At 36.1% G+C, this 18,221-nt stretch overlaps 1 protein-coding gene across 7 annotated transcripts in view; it reads right to left on the bottom strand.

The window, feature by feature from the left end:
• The window catches only part of pum (pumilio), a 92,338-nt gene extending 74,327 nt beyond the window's left edge, over positions 1-18,011 (bottom strand). For 3 of the 7 annotated variants that reach the window (XM_011068188.2, XM_011068190.2, XM_011068191.2), the window contains exons 1-4: positions 16,125-16,737; positions 15,078-15,299; positions 14,245-14,379; positions 14,017-14,133 (exon numbers count right to left, since the gene is read on the bottom strand). In XM_011068188.2, coding sequence (XP_011066490.1) covers positions 14,017-14,133; positions 14,245-14,379; positions 15,078-15,299; positions 16,125-16,220 — 570 coding nt within the window. In that variant the 5' untranslated portion in view covers positions 16,221-16,737. Of the gene's footprint in view, positions 1-10,176; positions 13,984-14,016; positions 14,134-14,244; positions 14,380-15,077; positions 15,300-16,124; positions 16,750-17,457 lie in introns of those variants that run through there. The other 4 variants (XM_087409247.1, XM_087409248.1, XM_011068187.2 and 1 more) reach the window with 4 other exon arrangements.
• Positions 18,012-18,221: the final 210 nt, after the last annotated feature.

The raw sequence follows: 18,221 nt of genomic DNA, 5'->3' as shown, positions 1-18,221 counted from the left end.
ATTATTTCAATTAAATTGAAGACGAATCAATGGCAATATGCAAATATAGTGAATTCGAACGTGTTATTGCAAGTCTGGAAACCGGTCGGACGTCCCACGAGAGAAAAGACTGTCTAAAAAGAGCGATAGCGAATGCCAACGAGTTCGAAAGCGAATCTCCTTTTTGGCTTTGTCATTGAACAATGCTATTAGCGGCAGATTCACTGATCTAAGTAAAATAATCTGGTCTCGCTTAAGATCAGATTAATAAATTCTTTCAAAATATTCATCCCTTTTTTGAAAGTATATATATACAAATATCAAATCGTTTTAAAAGTCCTAATATATTTTTCTGCAAACCTTTGTATAAAAATAGATATGCAAGAAAAAAATTAATCGTTACAGTTACATTTATTTTTATTCCTCCTATTATTTTTACTAGTTAATCTATATTTCCTTTAAAAAATTTAATGGATTTCGAATAAAAAAATCTTTCATAACGCGTATTTGAAATAATAGTTAAAAGATTAAATGTCATAGATAAGCAAAAAGATAATTTTATCAAAAAACGAACAATTTGAATTCACAGATATCGAAGGTGTCCATAAAGCTCATTTATCGATTATCAACAATTTATAGCTTCCCTATATCAAGATTTACTTCATTCAATCAATGTTTGTCATGCATCCTTATTTGTTTTTCCTGCTTAAATCCTATAGATACGAATTATTTAAGTATATTTAATTGTTATCTTGTATATTGGCAAAATTCTCTTTTTCTGTTTCAATTATATTTTTAATTCTATTTATTTTAAATATTAACTATCTTACGGATTGTAATCGATATTTTTTTATCGATATTTAAAATGACGATTATATTTGTGAGATTTCACATGGAATTCAAACTGTTTGTTTTTTGATAAAATTATCTTTTTATTTACCTACATTTAATCTTTTAATTATTATTTCAAATACGCATTATGAAAGATCTTTTTTACCTGAAATCCATTAAATTTTTTAAAGGAAATATAGATTAACAATAAAAATGATAGGAGGAATAAAAATAAATGTAACTGTAACGATTAATTTTTTTTTTATGGAATTATTTTTAATTTTATTTAATTTGTCAATTTTCACATGCGTCGTTTAATTATATAATCTTCAGCATATCCTGAAGTCCTTCCCACACGCAGTCGGTCAACGACATGTGAGCAATACTTTGACCAACATTGGAAATGATTCGTCACAACCTATTAATGGACTTACTTCAGGAATATGTATTTTGCGAGGAAGTGTCAAAACGTGAACCGAATATATAATCGTCGAAGTGTGAATTATTCTTTTTTTTTATTATATTAAATGTATTATAATATATTAGTGCTAAGAGTCAAGTATGGAAATTATCGCATAAAAATCTTTTAAAAAACTATGCGATAATTTCCATACTTGACTCTTTTATCTTTTATTTAATCAAAATAATAATGTTAATAACATTTTATACCGCTCATTAAGACCGCAGATTATTTCTCAATAATATTTAATATTTTAACATTTGGTGAGTCATTAATTGCTTCAGATTCAGCAAGATATTTCTTTTCTATGAATTCTTAGAGAAATTTGAATCTTAGAGAAATCAACGTTTCTTCTGTAAAGAAAGAAAAGAGAACGAGTTACCATTATAAATATGTAATTCTCATTATTACCTACATAAAGAGTTAATTCGATAATCGGAGAAAATAATCGAGTCTCTCTCTACAATTTAAAAAATTTCACTTATTGCTAATTTCTTGTATTTTTTTCGAAAAAAAAATTCTTCAAGTGTTTCCGATTCCTTTCTAGAAAAATAACTATTGAGAGATACCAGCTGGGTACGTCGCTATATATATCATTGCTTCGCGTGCAGGCGGAAGAGCGTTACGGTGAAATGATGCAAGGAATAAGGTGGTGGATTTGTCTAAAGGTTCGGTAAGGTAAGGGTGAAGCTCGGTCAGCCTCGGGGGCGATACGCCATGAGTATCGACCGCGTCGACGGTCGCCAGAGACGCTTTTGTACGTTAAGCGCAAATGGAAAGGGAGATCGGGAAGAGAAACGCATGGCACCAAATGAGAAGGAGACGGATATATATATATATATATATATATATATATATATATATAGAGAGAGAGAGAGAGAGAGAGAGAGAGAGAGAGAAAGGAATAGGGTAGAGGTAAAGAGCAAAACAAACGAAGATAAAGGCCGTTTTGCGCAAAGTGATTTGTATCATTCAACGTACAAAATGATATCTCTCAATAAAAAAAAAGAACTCATTAATTGTAAGGTCGAAAAAATTCCAACCTTATATTAATCAAAATTTTCAGATTGTACTCTAAATTCGAGTTTGAAAATATCTTCAATTTTATGTTTTCGACAAAATCTGCTGATGCAATTTTAAATTTTTTACAAGTTATCTGAGGTATCTGAGGTATCTAAAAATAAAGTAAAAATAATATTGTAGGGGAAGATGAGAAGTATAGAGTCTCATAAAACATGTAATATAATTTGGGAAGGAGAAGAAATCCTTTTACTTTTTAAAATTTGAAGAAGAGTTGGATGGAATACAGAACAAGTGATTATCGTGAAAAATCTAACAGTCATTTATAAACGACATAAATTATTCTTCCAGCAAAGAATATGACAAAAAAATATCTTATGATTTATAAATCAACTTAAAATTTTCTGAATTCTACAGATAGCGTTTGAAAACAGTTTGAATTCTATTGAAAAGTACAAAACAAGGAAGTTATCACCAAATTTCATTTAAATACGCATTTATTTATCTGGAATTCTTTTTTGTCAAAAATTCTTTGGAAAGATATACAATTCTATCTTATATCGAAATTCTGAAAATGTTCTAACTGTATAGAACGTGACAACGATCGATCAACCTCTCGTATATCACGGTGTTCGCTTTGTTATGCAACAAATGGATGAGGGGTTAGTCGTCCTATTGAAAGTGACCTCGCTAGAACAATCCGTATGTTAAGCGGAGAGGAACCGCAAGATCGACTCGTGTAGAGAAAGAGAGATAGCGTTATTACGGACACGTGGACAAGATGACGTTCATGCAGAAAATGAGGGAGCTTTAACGGATAGCGAATCTAACGTTCTCAAATTACGTGATCGATTTCGATCGTTCCCCTATCGCTAAGTATTATCGCAGAAAAGCAATCATAAAATATCAGCTTCCATTATTGACTCTTTTCTACTTTTAACAATAATTGAAATAAAATGTATTCTATTGTGTGTGTAATAAACATGTATTTTCAAAATTTATATTTCTTATATATGTATATCTCATATATATCTTATGCAAAGATACACGAGCAAAGAATGAGACTGGAATTTTTGATCTACATTCAATCTATTTCTCCAACTTCCAATCGATCAATTTAGACCTCAATTAAACCTTTTATTTAATTTGCGAATATTACGTGCCTCCTAAAATTCTAAATTCTTTTTTTTTTTTAATTATCCTGTGTAAAGTGCTACGTGTAATAGTCGGAAAAAGAACATATAAGACGCAAAACACGAAGAATCGTCCGTGTAAAAGTTAAAAACTCAACGACACAGTTCTTGAACCTAATTTTCAGTGGTGTTCTCTCTTTATTTTGGTTTTTAACGCGCAGTGCATTATGTATACAGAGCTCGACTCTAATCTCAACTTAGGGAATGACGCAGAGAAGAATGCTAGATATCTATATGCTAGAGTGCGAGCTTGCCGGCTCGATCCTCTCTCTATCCAGGCAACGACCAGACCAGACGGACTCACGCCGGTTCGTCCCACTACTACCCGCACCAGCCGTCCTCGCTCACCCCGGTCCCCCTTCAGGTCTTCGCCGTACTCCCACGTTCTCCTCGACGGTGTGGCGCGGCGTGGACGTCGTTAAACTGCCACGGGGCCACCGACTCCTCTCCCCGGTACCCTCGGCCACGGGTCACGGCCACTGTCCTCTAGTCTACTCGCGGGGAATCCGTCGCACGACGAGAGAAGATGAGTCCCGCGCTCTATGGGTCAATACGCACGCACAGGATGTCGTGCGTATCGTACGTACCTTATCGCGAGGGATACGCGTTCACCCGTCACCGTGCAAGGTGTATTATACGTCGCGATGGAAAGTCGACGAGACGGGTAAAGTAATTTTTTCCGCTCAAATTAAATCAAACTTCACTCATAAAATGAAGTTGACTTTGATTAATTAGTTGTACTGTCTACATTAATATTAGATGTTCTATTTAAAAAATATATAACGTATTTATACTACGTATCCTTATTTTAAATGAGCCAGTGATTTATTAGAAAATCATAATATTCAGTTTCTAACGTTCTATAAAATTTCTAAAAGATCTTAAGCTTTTGTCTGATAAAATTTTGTATATATATATATATATATATATATATATATATATAGTGAGTACAAAAAGTATTCGTACAGAGAAAACATTTTTAAAAAAAAACTTTATTTTTAAAAAGTTAATTAAAATATTATCCAGCGAGAAATGAGTCATCGAATTGATGTCGAATCGATATAAATTCGATGATTTTAATACCAATTTGATGTCGATTCGACGTTTAATTAATGATCATTTCTTGTTGCATAATTAATAATTTATTCATAAAAAATAAAAGACTGTATGTTTCTTAAAATTATATATACCAAAATTATGTGTATTAATTATACAAAATATATCATCCGAATAATCGACAATTAAAAATTGTATTGTTTGAATGCTCAAAAAGTATTCATACAGACAAGAAATTTAGCTTCTAAAATCAGGGATACATGCTAAGCTCATTTGTTTATATTATATTAGAACGGAATGTATTCATTGTATAAAATTGCCAATTAATGTTTATTTTCTATAAATAAGGCTTTTTTTAATAATAACATATTATATTTGTGTTTTGTGTGTGTGTGTGTGTGTGTGTGTGTGTGTGTGTGTGTGTGTGTGTGTGTGTATTGACAGTTCCTATTATTTTCCAGACTGAAATGTTTGTATTTATATCACGCGTTACTTTTAGAAAAACTGAAGCTTTAAGACAACAGAAGCTAATAAATTTTCAGTTGTGACAGTCTCTTTTTCAAGCCAAACAAAATATTTATCGAATGTAACATAGTACTTCGTAAGAAATCTTTAATATTAACATAGTTTCTAAGATCAAAATATTATTCTAATAATAATCACATTAAATTCGATCGTGCTAGAAATAATTCACAACTAATAGAAAGATAAGAATTTTGACTTATGCTACTAAAATTGCATTACTAAAGACGTACAAAAATAGCGTAAAGTTTCACATCCTAGAAATAAATTGTCCATCATAAAAATAGATAAGTTCACGTAATTCGATCGCTGCAGTAAGTAAATGTGAAAAGGGGGGAATGTACCGGATGACAGAATTTACGGGTAGATAACGAACACCGCGAATGCTCTCTATGTATACCGGTCAGCAAAGAGTCCCATGTGCATTGAATTCGCGCTGATAATGAGCACGCGACTCGTCTCTCTCGCCGCCGAACTTCGAGACTCCAACTCGGCACAACCAACTATCGATTGTCGATACTGTTACGCATAAAGTTCACTGACACGCGTCTATTCCGCGATAAACGAACCTTTTCGCACGATCACACGGAAGCACTCTCAGAGGTACCGTAAATTTTCGCGAAAATTTAGAGTCGGGGAGAATTTAAGCGGAATTTCAACGCGAGAAATGACACATAAAAGTAATTCTTTCGAAGCGAAGACAAACGTTCAATAAATACGTTCAATAAATATATTTTTTGCAGCAAACTACATTTTTTTCGCACTCTCTCAAATGACTCTTTTCGTAAAAGTTACACAAAAATAAATGAGATATAAGATTATATTTATAAAAACGTGATATTTGATTCGCTTTATTTATGCAATTAAAACTTTCGCGTTTATTTTAAGATTTAAAGTTCGTTTTCTGTGACTGAATTAGTGTACATTTTTAGAAATTAAAGTGAAATAGGTGATACATGTTTGCTATTTATCGAAAGCAAAAAAAGAAAGTTCTGGTGCAATCTAATGCAGAAACAGAAAATAGACCAAAGATTTAAAATCCAAAGCATTTGAAAAAGTGCAGCTGTAGATTCAAATTTATAGAACCATGACACTCACAAAAATTTAAGTAGTTTAAAACATAAACAGTAAAGGAATTTAGTCAATAATATAAATTGAAATTTTTATACAATTATGAATGGCGATTAACGACTACTTTTCATCAATTAGAGCAAAGCAATCGGTTATTGTTTCGTTCTGATTAATTGAAAAATAATCACCAATCGCTGGTTATAATTGCGCAATCGTTAGTGTGACTTATGAGTTTTCTACGATAAGAAAAATAATCGACTATGATTGGTCAATTTCTTATGGCTTAAGCCTTAAGCTTAGATAATGGCTTATTGTAGAAAGCCTATTAAGGCCATAACATATGCAGTAGTAAATTCAATATGTTGATTTCCTCACTGCTTTCCTCTTGTTACTAAATTTTTCTGTATGTCATGGCTCTTACACGGAAAAATTTCAAATTTTGTTTCAAAGAGCTTAAAGTATCACCTTACATTTCAATTTTAATCGTAACTACTCGTCCGAAATGTGTACATGACGATGACGCGATGACTCAGATTCCTTTCGGTCTACTGTCCCAGATAAAATGAGGAAACGATTATGAAACAACGTAATCGGAGAGTAATAGTGATCTTGTGTAATGTTTATCAGACGTAAATTTCTCTTTTTCGCGCGACGTAACAGCTGACTGCGTAACTGTCAGTAACGACCGTCTGACGTCGTAACGAACCTCCATCAGTAATAACCAACTACGTCAGAAAGAAAGTTCGTCTCGGAATATCTCGGAATACAAGTATCTTTCATTTCACCGCAACTTTTACTTCATCCTCCACTCCATGCCTTTTCTCTTTGTTCTCCGATAGAGATTAAAATGAAATTATTCAATTTAAGATGCAGAATACCCGATATTAATTGCATTTAATATAATTTAATATACAATTTATATAAATTGCAATATTTATTGCGTATTTCCATTGAAAATGGAGATATTAATAGTCCCGATAATTTCGAGAAAAACGAACATGAAAGAAAAAGAATTAAGTTCATTTCTTGTTCGTTCTCTAAGAATATTTATTTCCTTTTAAACGCTTCTTTATAAAATTCAAGAATATAAATACGTGAATACTTGAGTCTCATTTCGGGTGATTCACCTCATATGATTCATTCAGAAGACATTATCAATAATGAATTTGACATTTAGCCTCTAATATGTGCGACTTAAAAGTCACGGCAGATAATATATTGCAAATGACCAGGGTAAGCGAAATCGGACTATGTCTCGAAGTAGAACATAAAGATGAAGCGGATCAAGCAAATCGATATCTTCCCCCAGTTGTTGTTTGTCACTCATGCGAACATATGCGACCAGCAATATTGTATATTTGATCCTGCATGTATATTGGTTACGTCTCGTTTCTCCTTATATTAGTGTTTAAATTCAAAAATATTCGAAAGCTATTTAAAATCGTGATCCCTTTTTAAATATCTCAACATCTCGCGGCCTTTTTTTAATCTCTGAAATGTATAAAATTGTAACTGCATAAAAATAACTTTAATTTTAGTTACAAAGACAAAAATTAAAAATTTTAAAGAACGATGTGAAAGATATTTTAAGAATTTTATTTTTATGGATGTTTAACCATCTATATGTATCCATATTTGGCCATAATACATTCTTCATTTACGGGTCAGCGTATTTAAATTGTAAATAAACACCGCATTTTCAGAAAAACGTTTTCTTACGCAAGAATTTTACACAAAGAATATTGTTACGTTATAAATAACTGTTCATTTTTGTTTTTAGCTTTTTAAAATAATATATAGACGGGTGTTCAATGTGTGTATATAATCTATACATATATTCTATATCCTGTTTTCAAATAATTTTCATGAATCACAATGTAGATTAATTATAAACAATTGTGTATGAAATAATAGGAATAGCGTATTTATGCCATGAAAGTAGTAACGAAATAATTTCGGAATAAATACGAAAAATAAAAAAAAGAAAAAAATGACGCTTGGCTTTCTAATGACCTTCGTAGTTACAAAGTAATATTATTAGGTAACACTGTCACTAACTATTAATAAATTACAAGGTTAATGGAATATGAGAATATTTGTAATATGAGTAACTCTGATTGTGAGAAATAGTTCCGCCTAATCTTAAATGTTTGTAATTCTAAGTGTAGTAAGACTTTGTTTTTTAAAATATAGTCAAATCCTTGTACTCTTTTAATTCTCTTGTATTCTTTTATTCTAATATTTTGAATATATTTTTAATATTTTCTGTTGTGCTGTCTCATTATTCTATATTTATTTCTAAATGATTTCCACAATTCTATATTTTATTTCCGAACAAACTATAATTTCATATTTATCTTTAAACTATTAAAATTTTATATTTGCTAAATATCACCACTATCGTACTAACAGGAGAATAATTCGATATATATTGTTAGCAATTATCAATATAACAAATATTAATAGCATCAGAATAATAATAATGCATTATAATTGGCATTTTCAATATTAGCAAAATCAATAGATTAATATATACAGTCAATAATTACAAACATATACGTGACCATATTTTGCGATTTGTGTCTTCTTATTTTTTACTATTATTTGCTGTTTGCTTTTCTGCATTTTTACCTTCGCTTTCGAAATTACATCAACTTTAATATACAATAAATTATGCACAATAAACGTTAAAGTTCTACTATCTTATATTTTCTTACATACATCTCTCAATGTCAGTAATTTATTGGAGTTCCCTTCTTATTCTCTTCTATGAAAAAATTTTTGATTTTTTCTGGAATGTTCAGGAATGGAAACAAACTAAAACGTAGTACTACAAGAATAAGCTACAAGCATTAGATCTGTTTTCTATACATTTTTGGAACTTAAGATAGATATACGTTTAATGTTTAGATATAATGTTTAGATATGTTTTATCTAAAGCAAGAAAGAGAGTTCTAAAACAATCTAGTGCAGGAACAGAAAACAGACCTAATTGTGGAAAAAAACAAAAGAGCATTTCTACTGGAATAAAATTTTTTCGTGTGTAAGTTAAAAAGTTATGTAGAATATTTATGTAATAATAATAATCTGCGTTTCAATCGTATGATAGGTTTATGTTAATGTATACACAATTATTTTTCTTTCTGTTCCAATATTTATAAACAATACGTTCGTGCTATATCTTAAGTATAAATATAATAACATCATCAAGAAGAGTAGATTTCATGACTAGATACATATCGAATCGATCGAAAAATAACATTTTCGTCAATCACATAACGAGATTGTAGAAACGTAAACACGTGACGCTACACGCTTTCATTGCCACTCTACGTTTCTCGAGACGAGAGGTAAGTGTACGGTCGAATTGTCAGTGGAAAAATAACGGAAGAGAAGAATCTGGAACAAAGAAGATGCAGGCGAGAGGAACGGATCTACGGACGCGCACAAAGAATACACCGAGTATGTCGCGTTCATTGGAACGCACGATGAACATAACCTATAAATGATCAGCCGGAGGCTACGAAATGCGAAGGTAGGCTAGACTACACCAAACTAGTGCTAGGCTAGGCTAGAGATACTCTGTAGTTTGATCACGAGCGACTCAAAATCCTACGAAAGAGAGAGAGAGAGAGAGACGGATACATATACATTCCATGTACCGTCTCACTTTAACTTATACTGTTTCACTTTGTAACTTTAATTAGGGTAAAACAGCATGAGTTGGAGTGAGATAATATGTGTACATGGAGAAAGTATATATATCTTTCTCTCGTAAAATTTTGATAAAATTTCCCTCATAGCTTCTCTAGGGGTTCTGGCTAGGCCAAGCGACACGACGCCACGGCGCGGAGCTGCCTGGCGCGTCGCGACGAGGCGGGCGCGGTTTCGAAGTGCCGCACGACGTCGAGACTCGAGTCGCCCGGCGCAACGACAACGGTGGAATAACGAATAATGTTATGACGATGATAATAATTATAATGAAGATGATGATGATGATGATGATGATGATGGTGATGATGATGATGATGATGATAATAATACCATGTCCTCCACGGATCCCGTCAGATCCTTCATGTCTAGCGTAGGGTAGAGAAAGAGATTCCCCGGTGGTTTCATCCAGTTGCCTGTGCTCTCGCCCGCTCCCTGGCCGTAACCGATTCCGAAACTCTCCACTGTCTCCAAGGTCGCGGCTGTAGCGGTGGTGGCGGCGGCGACGACGGCGGCGGCGGTGGTGGTGGCAGCGGCGGCGTCGTCGGCGCGGTGCGTCACCTCCGAGAGATTCACCGTTAACCCCGTGGTAATACACTGATGGCAACGTGTAATACGGAAAACTCGCGGGTGACACGCGGCGGCACTTTTTTCTCCTCCTCCACCTCCCCCCGATACTCCACGTCGTCGTTGTCACTACACGCGCACTACTGTTGTGCCCGGCGGATCGGTGGCCGGCAATCGATGGTGATACGACAGCGACAGCGGCGGTGTCGGCAACCCCCGTCGCGGCGCGCTGAACACCAAAGGCGGCGGCGGTAGCGGTGGTGGCGGCGGCGGTGGTGGCGGCAGCGATCGACGACGACGACCACACGGACGAACGAATCGCACGGATATGTCGGTAGCGGCACAGCTACTACCCCACCCCCAGAGCGCCGCCGTCTCGCGTTTTCGTCTCGTCTCTTCGATCCTCCACGCGATTGCCCCTATACGATGTTGAATCGTCGTCGATGCTGATCCTTCCTTTCTCTCTCTCACTTTTTTCTTTTCTTTTCTTTTCTTTTCTTTTCTTCCTTTCTTTCTCTGTCGCACAGTGGACCGGAGCAGAGCCGCGTGCGAGCAATGTTGTATCACCGCCGGTCAAACAATACGAATCGCAGCGCAAACGCGCGCGACACCGGAGAGAGAGAAAAAGTCACAGTATCACCACCTCGCGTACGCACCTCTCTCGACGCGACTAGATAACGAGGAGAGAGAAAAAGACAGCGAAAGAAGGGAGACGGAAGGAAGAAGGCGGAAAAGCGTCGAGACTCCCGCTGTCATACGCGCGCGCCCTTCGTCACTTCGACACTTCCGATATCACCACCAACCACCACCACCTCCTCCTCCTCCTCCTCTTCCTCTTCTTCTCCCGTGACGCCTAATCCACGATTCTTCCCTCACCCTCTTCTTTCTCCTCTCGCGCACACTTTGCACACTCACTCGCGAATAATACTCGGCCGTTGCCGCTTATTTACAGAGGGAGCATTCGATTGTTATCGCGGCAATGCAGTTCCGTTCAAGAGCATTCCTTTCCGCGCGGAGACGCGCCGTCCACCCAGGGGACCGAGCTCTGGGGACAGGCGTCTCTTGATCGGCTCCGGTCGTTCCGTCCCTCTCGCTCCGATCACTCGTTGCCGCGCGCCACGAATTTTCGTCAGCCGGGCTCTGCGCTTCGTCGGACGGAGACTGCGCTCCGAAACCGAAACAAAGAACGACGCTCCCGAGCGAGGCGCCCCTGGCGGTCGCTCCGCCAATCCGCCGGACGCGCCGCCGTCTCGTATTCTCGTCCAGCGAGCGTAGAAGCGAATAGAACCTTCACGGCTCTCCTTACCGCATGTCGCGCAACGATATAAATCCAATAATAAATAATACAGAGTACCTCTTGATCGAGAAACGCGAGACGAGGCAGTTTTCCGTTGCTGTACGATTAATCGCGAAAACATTTAGATGATCCATCTCATATGCAGCATTGCAGATCCGAGATCGAAAACGCGATCGATAGAATTGTATGTTTAAAAAATATCCAAAAATAAACTTACTGATTTTTTTATTTCTTTATCCCAACACCTTGTAAGTCTATTTTGTATTCAAGAAACACAACGGACAAAAAGAATAACGATGAGAATTGCTCCATATATTTTTGCACCTCCATAAATAAATCGAGAGCGTATTTATAGATTGGAGATGTAAAAGAAGATATAAATGCGTAGCTCAAAAGGTCTTTTAAAATTTTCAATACCTTCTTCTTTTGTTTGATATTACTTTTCACAGTGAATTATGGAATAGAATGATGAAAGATAAACTGTTGGTAAACATTTGATACAATGACATATTTAAATGGTACAATAGCTATTAATAAACAATAATATATCATTAACATGTAAATATACTTCAATTAATTTCTATTGCACACAAATAATTTACGTGCAGATTATTTCAATTTTGATTAAAATTTTTTAAAAAGTAAAAATTAAACGAATTTATATGATAAAACATTTTTTCTAAAAAATGTACCGTCTAAATAAAAAGTCAAACGTTATTGATCAATTAATACCGCTTTTATATTCCATTAAAGTATTAATTGTTACTAATATAAATTTTATAGAAGTCCATCAATAGTTTATCTTAAACTGCATTAAATTCAATGGAAATCTGTAAAACATCGATGCAGTCTTCACTTCCTATTCTGAATTGTATATAATTTTTCACACATTTACAACGATGACGTAATTCTCGTTGCAAATTTATATTTCAGACGAAGCAAAATATAATTCGATATGGTAAATAGAATATGAGACATGTAATATCAGGAATGATGGAGGATTTATTCATAAGCTAAGTGATTCGCTTTCCTCGCATTATTCAACAGAAAAGAAACGTAAACGCATTCAGATTGGGAGCCAATATTGCTGTCGAAGTCTGACATTGTTTTATATTACGAAGATAATTATTTCAATTATAAGTAATTTTTTAACATAATAGCTTGATACCGAGGTAAATGTAACAATGTAATATTTTTTAACTGCTCATTACTTTCAATGTTTTAATAATCATTGAAATGCATTATTTTTAAAAAATTTCATAATTACTTTAGTTATTGAAAAATACTGCAGTATCATATACGAGATTATATACGATGACTATTAGTTAATCTAATTGACCCGTAACATATTCGTGTCAATAATATTAAATATAACATGATTGAATACGATTGATGTCAAATAGAGTAATATGTTCTCTGACAAATTTGTTAATTAAACAACTGGACCTTTTACTCAATTTTTCATGAATATCTCAAATAATAATGCTGAATTTAATCGCTGATTGAAATTCTATTTTATTAATGTTAAGTAAAGACAAATCACTATGCTACAATAAAATGAATTTGAAATTATCATGTAATTTTATATTTTGTTGACGAGAGATCATAATAGCTAATATACATAATCATAAATATTTTGATATTCGATACTGAAATTTGTTAATCCACATGTGAACGTATAAACAATGTAAAATAAAATGAAATAATTAAACATACAATGCTGTGCTACACTTGATATTAATTATTTATGATCTAATGAATAAAGTAAAAAAAATTGTCGCGATATTTTTCAATATATCTTCTATTTTCATTACAAATTTGAAATACAAACAACAAAGGTCATTAAAAATGATAAAATAAAAATTCATTTATATCTGTCAGAGTCTTAACCCTGACACAGTTTTAGCAAAGCCTACAGTATTTAAGTCTATAGTACAAGGTTCGTTTATTAAATGAAATTGTTGAATTGAACTCCTTCAATCGAAAGATATAACGTATTTAGATTAATTATGTATAAAATTTTTATGTAGTCATAAGACGTTATAATTTCATATTAATTAGATAATTCTTAACGAAATTGTATGTTGATTTCGGATCTTCAATTATTCATAATCTATGTTAGATATTAATTATAAACAACAGAAGTTTTTTTAAATATTCTTCTGTTTAATTATAATTAAATGTTGCGTATATTATTTTTTGCATGAAGCAAGAAGTTGATTGTATTTTTCTTTATTGCGCGTTATGCGGTTTTGTGTATAATAATCAATAGGTTTCAATGCAATTTTTTATTATATGGAAAAACTTACCTGTCCATTCCTGAATTGTTGTTGCTGCTGCTGTTGGTGATGAAAGAGAGCAACTTGTTGTTGAGCAGTCATCTGATTATTTAGATAGACCAAATGTTCTGCACCAGGCGCACCACTCTAAAAAGTAAATGTAAAAGATTTGTATGAGTGTATAGAAAAATATTTATAATCATTTAGAATAACTTTACAATCATGTATAAAATATAATCGTTGATATTTATTACTTACTTTTAATTGCATAGGATGTATCTCATAAGGTACATTACTCAAATGTACATTGTTCATAGTCAATCCCAGTTGTTGAGATTGACTTTGTTGAGGTACACTAAGCTTAGTCATAGAATATTTCCATTTTTCTTGATTCTGTAAAATAAATTATTTTAATTGTATAATTTACTGTATTATCATATCACTGCCTCAACGCAATATATATGTACAAATTACAATTGTATTTAACACTAAATGCATAGGTTTCATTGTCTTCTTTAGATATACGCTTGAGATATATGAAACAATATAAACATATTTGGGGTGCTAAATAACTTAGAATAATATAAAAGTTGCATGTCATTAAAAATGTTTCACAGACTTTGTATCAAAAAATGGAATATATTACCAAACTTAACATCCCGAATATAGAAGATTCTTAGAAAAATTCATATAAAGTTTTCTTAGAAAATTCTTATATAATGTCGTAAATATAGAGATAGCCCAAGTCCAGAAATAATATTCCACTTTGATAAAAACAAAATCTACAAAACATATAAATTTTGAATTAGGAAATAAATCGCAATATCGCATTATCTTTTGAAGAATAGAAACCTTTAAACAATAACAATAATTTTAAAAATAAACTTTGAAAATAAAGATGAACAAAGAGCTGAATTCTTTTAAAAGTTGTAATTATAATAAAATCAGTTTGTAAGTTCTGATTCTACATGTAATTTAACAAACTGAAGACTACATGTAATGAAACAAACAAGTACATATTTTTATTTTAAAATTATAATGAAAATTATCATGATATCATATTAAACTGATGTGTATTTTGTCATACATACATTATCAACAATAACGTCATCCGCCAATGCCCAAGCTCTTGGAGCTTGCTTTGCTTGGAAAGTCGAAGATTGGGTGTTAAATTCTGGTTCTGTAGGTCGTTGAAACACATAACCAACCATAGCGTCGTCTTGAGTTCTACTCACTCCAATTTGATGAGTCTGACCAGGTTGGATTCGCATATTATCGCCACCAGCCATAACTTGCCCACACTGTTCCGTATCCTAATAAGTCATACATATCAATGTGATCAGTGATGATCATGGCACATTTTTGAAATTTAAAAATATAACATACAACTATAATCTTAAACTTCATATTAGTGATTGTCTCAGCAAAATTTGGTTACTTTTGTATTTTTATATATAACTTGTTAATTATTAAATGTTACATTTAAAAAAAATTTAAATTAAAGCCACGTCAAACGTCATTGCAATTATACTTGGATCTTTACTTTATTCAACCAAATTTGATTAATCAAGATTTAGGGTCTGTTTTCTGTGACTAAACTAGTGTACACTTTTGGAACTTAAAGTGAGACAAATATATGTTTCATATTTGGTAAAAGCAAAAAAAAATCCTAGTGCAAGAATAAAAAAACAGATCTTTAGCTTGTTAACTTAATTCCTCTGTTTTTCAATTGTTTACAACTTAAAAGTTATTAATAGCTAAACATATATTAAAACAAACAATTTTTCCCCATTCTTGTCTCTAGAATTTCTAGTTCGGAGAAGATATCAGATACATTATTTTCATACGATCTTTACACCTTGTATTTGAGCCACTCGGCACATTCCTCTCGCGCATCGTACAGGACCGAATCAACATTCCTATCGATACTTTAACACTCATGCTGACATTAGCAAATGCTCATATTCTCAGCAGGGCTACTTGTCGAGGTTATGGCGTCTCGTGCGCCGCAATTGTAGTCACATTCGATTCGTGATCGGCGTATTCTCCGTATCGAGGAAGCCGATCGCGAATGGCGAGGAGACAAATGATAAAGAAAAAAAAAAGAGAGAGAAAGAGAAAATAAACGGAGGTTGTACCGTGGGTATGTGGCCGTTGGCGGAGGTGTGATGCAGCTGCATGGAGGATGCCGGTTCGCCTCCGGCGCCTCCGCTGCTCGCGCCGAGCCACTTCATGTCCTCGTGGTGTCAGGCCGCGCCGCTGTCCCCGGGCACGGCGAAGGCGGTACGGCCAAACGTGCTGGAGGGGAAGGTGCACCCTCGGCCTCTGTAAAGGTTAGCTCTCGCACGGAGAGAGCCGGCGGCGTCTGGCGAGATGCCGTAGAGGTTGCCGCTTGCTACGGCCGTTGCGCGAACATGATCTGTAGACGCGTGGTTGTTAACGGCGGCACATCCTCACCAACCGTTTCCACGACGACGACGAGGAGGACAACGGCGAGGACAATGACGAAGGCGACGACGACTACGACGACGACGGCAGCGACGACGGTGACGGTGACGAAGCGGCTGCGGTTGAGACTCGAGATTGCCGTTGCGGTTGCGACAGCGGCGACGACAGCGGCAGCGGCGGCGGCGGCGGCGGCGGTGACGGTGGCGGCGGTGGTGGTAGCGGCAGCGGCGACGATGACGGCGATGATGACGAACGGCACGCTGATATCAGCCCGAGAGAGATCGTAGGAGCGTATTTACCGAGCTGCGAGCGTAAACCAGACAGTTACAGCAATGGCAGCTGCGTGCACCTCCGGCGCGCTGCTGCCGGATTTTTGACAACACTGTGTGTGCCTGGTGTGCGCCGGATATGGAGCGACAGAGAGAGGGAGAGAGAAAGATAAAGAGAGAGGGGCGAGAGAAAGAGAGAGAGAAAACACAAAGGAAACCGTCGTGAACGGCGGGCGCGCACGATGACCGCGGGCTCGCTCGCTCGCTCACTCGCTCACTCGCACACACGCTCGCTCGTAACACGTCCGAGCGAGATCCTTGGCTGAAGCGATGAGGACGGTTCTGACGCACGCACCAACTGACCGAACCAACGACAACACCACGACTCGCGAACAGATCGAGGAAGGAAGAAAAGATGAAACAAGCGAGAACTGCGTGCACGAGAAAGGAGAGGGAGCGAGAGAAAGGGAAGCAAATCGTATATGAGAGAAGGACAGGGGAAATGGACGGAACAAGCGAGCGAATGAAAGAGGGAGAGAGAGAGAGAAAGAGAGAAAAAAATTAGAGACTCTGAGATCTCGTTCTCGAAGATTCGAGAACGTAGCAAGCTCGAGATCCCGGTGAACGTTTACCTCGCCCTCGACGTGTGGTCGCTTCTCGACGACGAGGATCGTTCCGCCGTCGATCAACCGTCTCTCTTTCTTTCTCTGCCTGCGCCTCCCTCTTTCCCTCTCTCTCTCTCTCTCTCTCTCACCCTCTTTCTTTTTCTCCTGTCTCGACGTTGCACTCACGTTGCTCTCCGTTTCACTCTTCCTCACACGTCTTCTTCCTTCACACGGTCATTTCGTTAAAACTAAGGCTTAAAATACACTATTCACAGGTATGTACAGCCACGCGAGCCACAGACACACGACGTGCGTCCACCGGCGTACGCGTGTTTCGCGCGCAAGGATGCTGCGTGCGCGATTTTCGTAGTGGGAGGCGTCGGCGCGACGGAATAACGAGGAGGGGAGAGGGAAAAGGAAGACGGACGGCTATCTATGTGTCATATTGTCTCGCTTTAGCCTCGTAATAACGTGCTCGTATAGTCGTATGTACCGCGTCTCCTATGCGGGCCCTTCCCCTCCCTGGTCCCTCTTTACTCCCTCGCTAATTTAGAGTGAAGAATTGAGATTCTTCTTCGCGTTCGATATCTCCTTTTGCTTCGGTTTACCTCGATTAAACGTCTCGCATTTGCGTCGACATAATGCATCAAACTTGTTGAGATAAATCAAGATAAAATCGCGTCGTGCTTGGCTTCCCTTCGTGGCCGTGATGAAAATTCAATTTTTATGCTACTGAAATGCGACCGAGCGACGAACCGTACAGCGCCACCTGTCGTCGTGCGTCCGTCATTATTTTATTCCGATTGTTGGCGTGGCGGGGCGGGACGGGGGAAGAAAATGGCCGCACGCGCGCGAAATTTTTGAACGTCGATTTTGTGACGTTGATCATATTCGACTATAAATGATCCAGATG

This window comes from Acromyrmex echinatior, chromosome 9, assembly GCF_024713525.1.
Source record: "Acromyrmex echinatior isolate Ae372 chromosome 9, ASM2471352v2, whole genome shotgun sequence".
NCBI lineage: Eukaryota > Metazoa > Arthropoda > Insecta > Hymenoptera > Formicidae > Acromyrmex > Acromyrmex echinatior.
The sequence above is the reverse complement of the archived record's forward strand: the minus strand, read 5'-3'. Positions and strand labels throughout refer to the sequence as shown.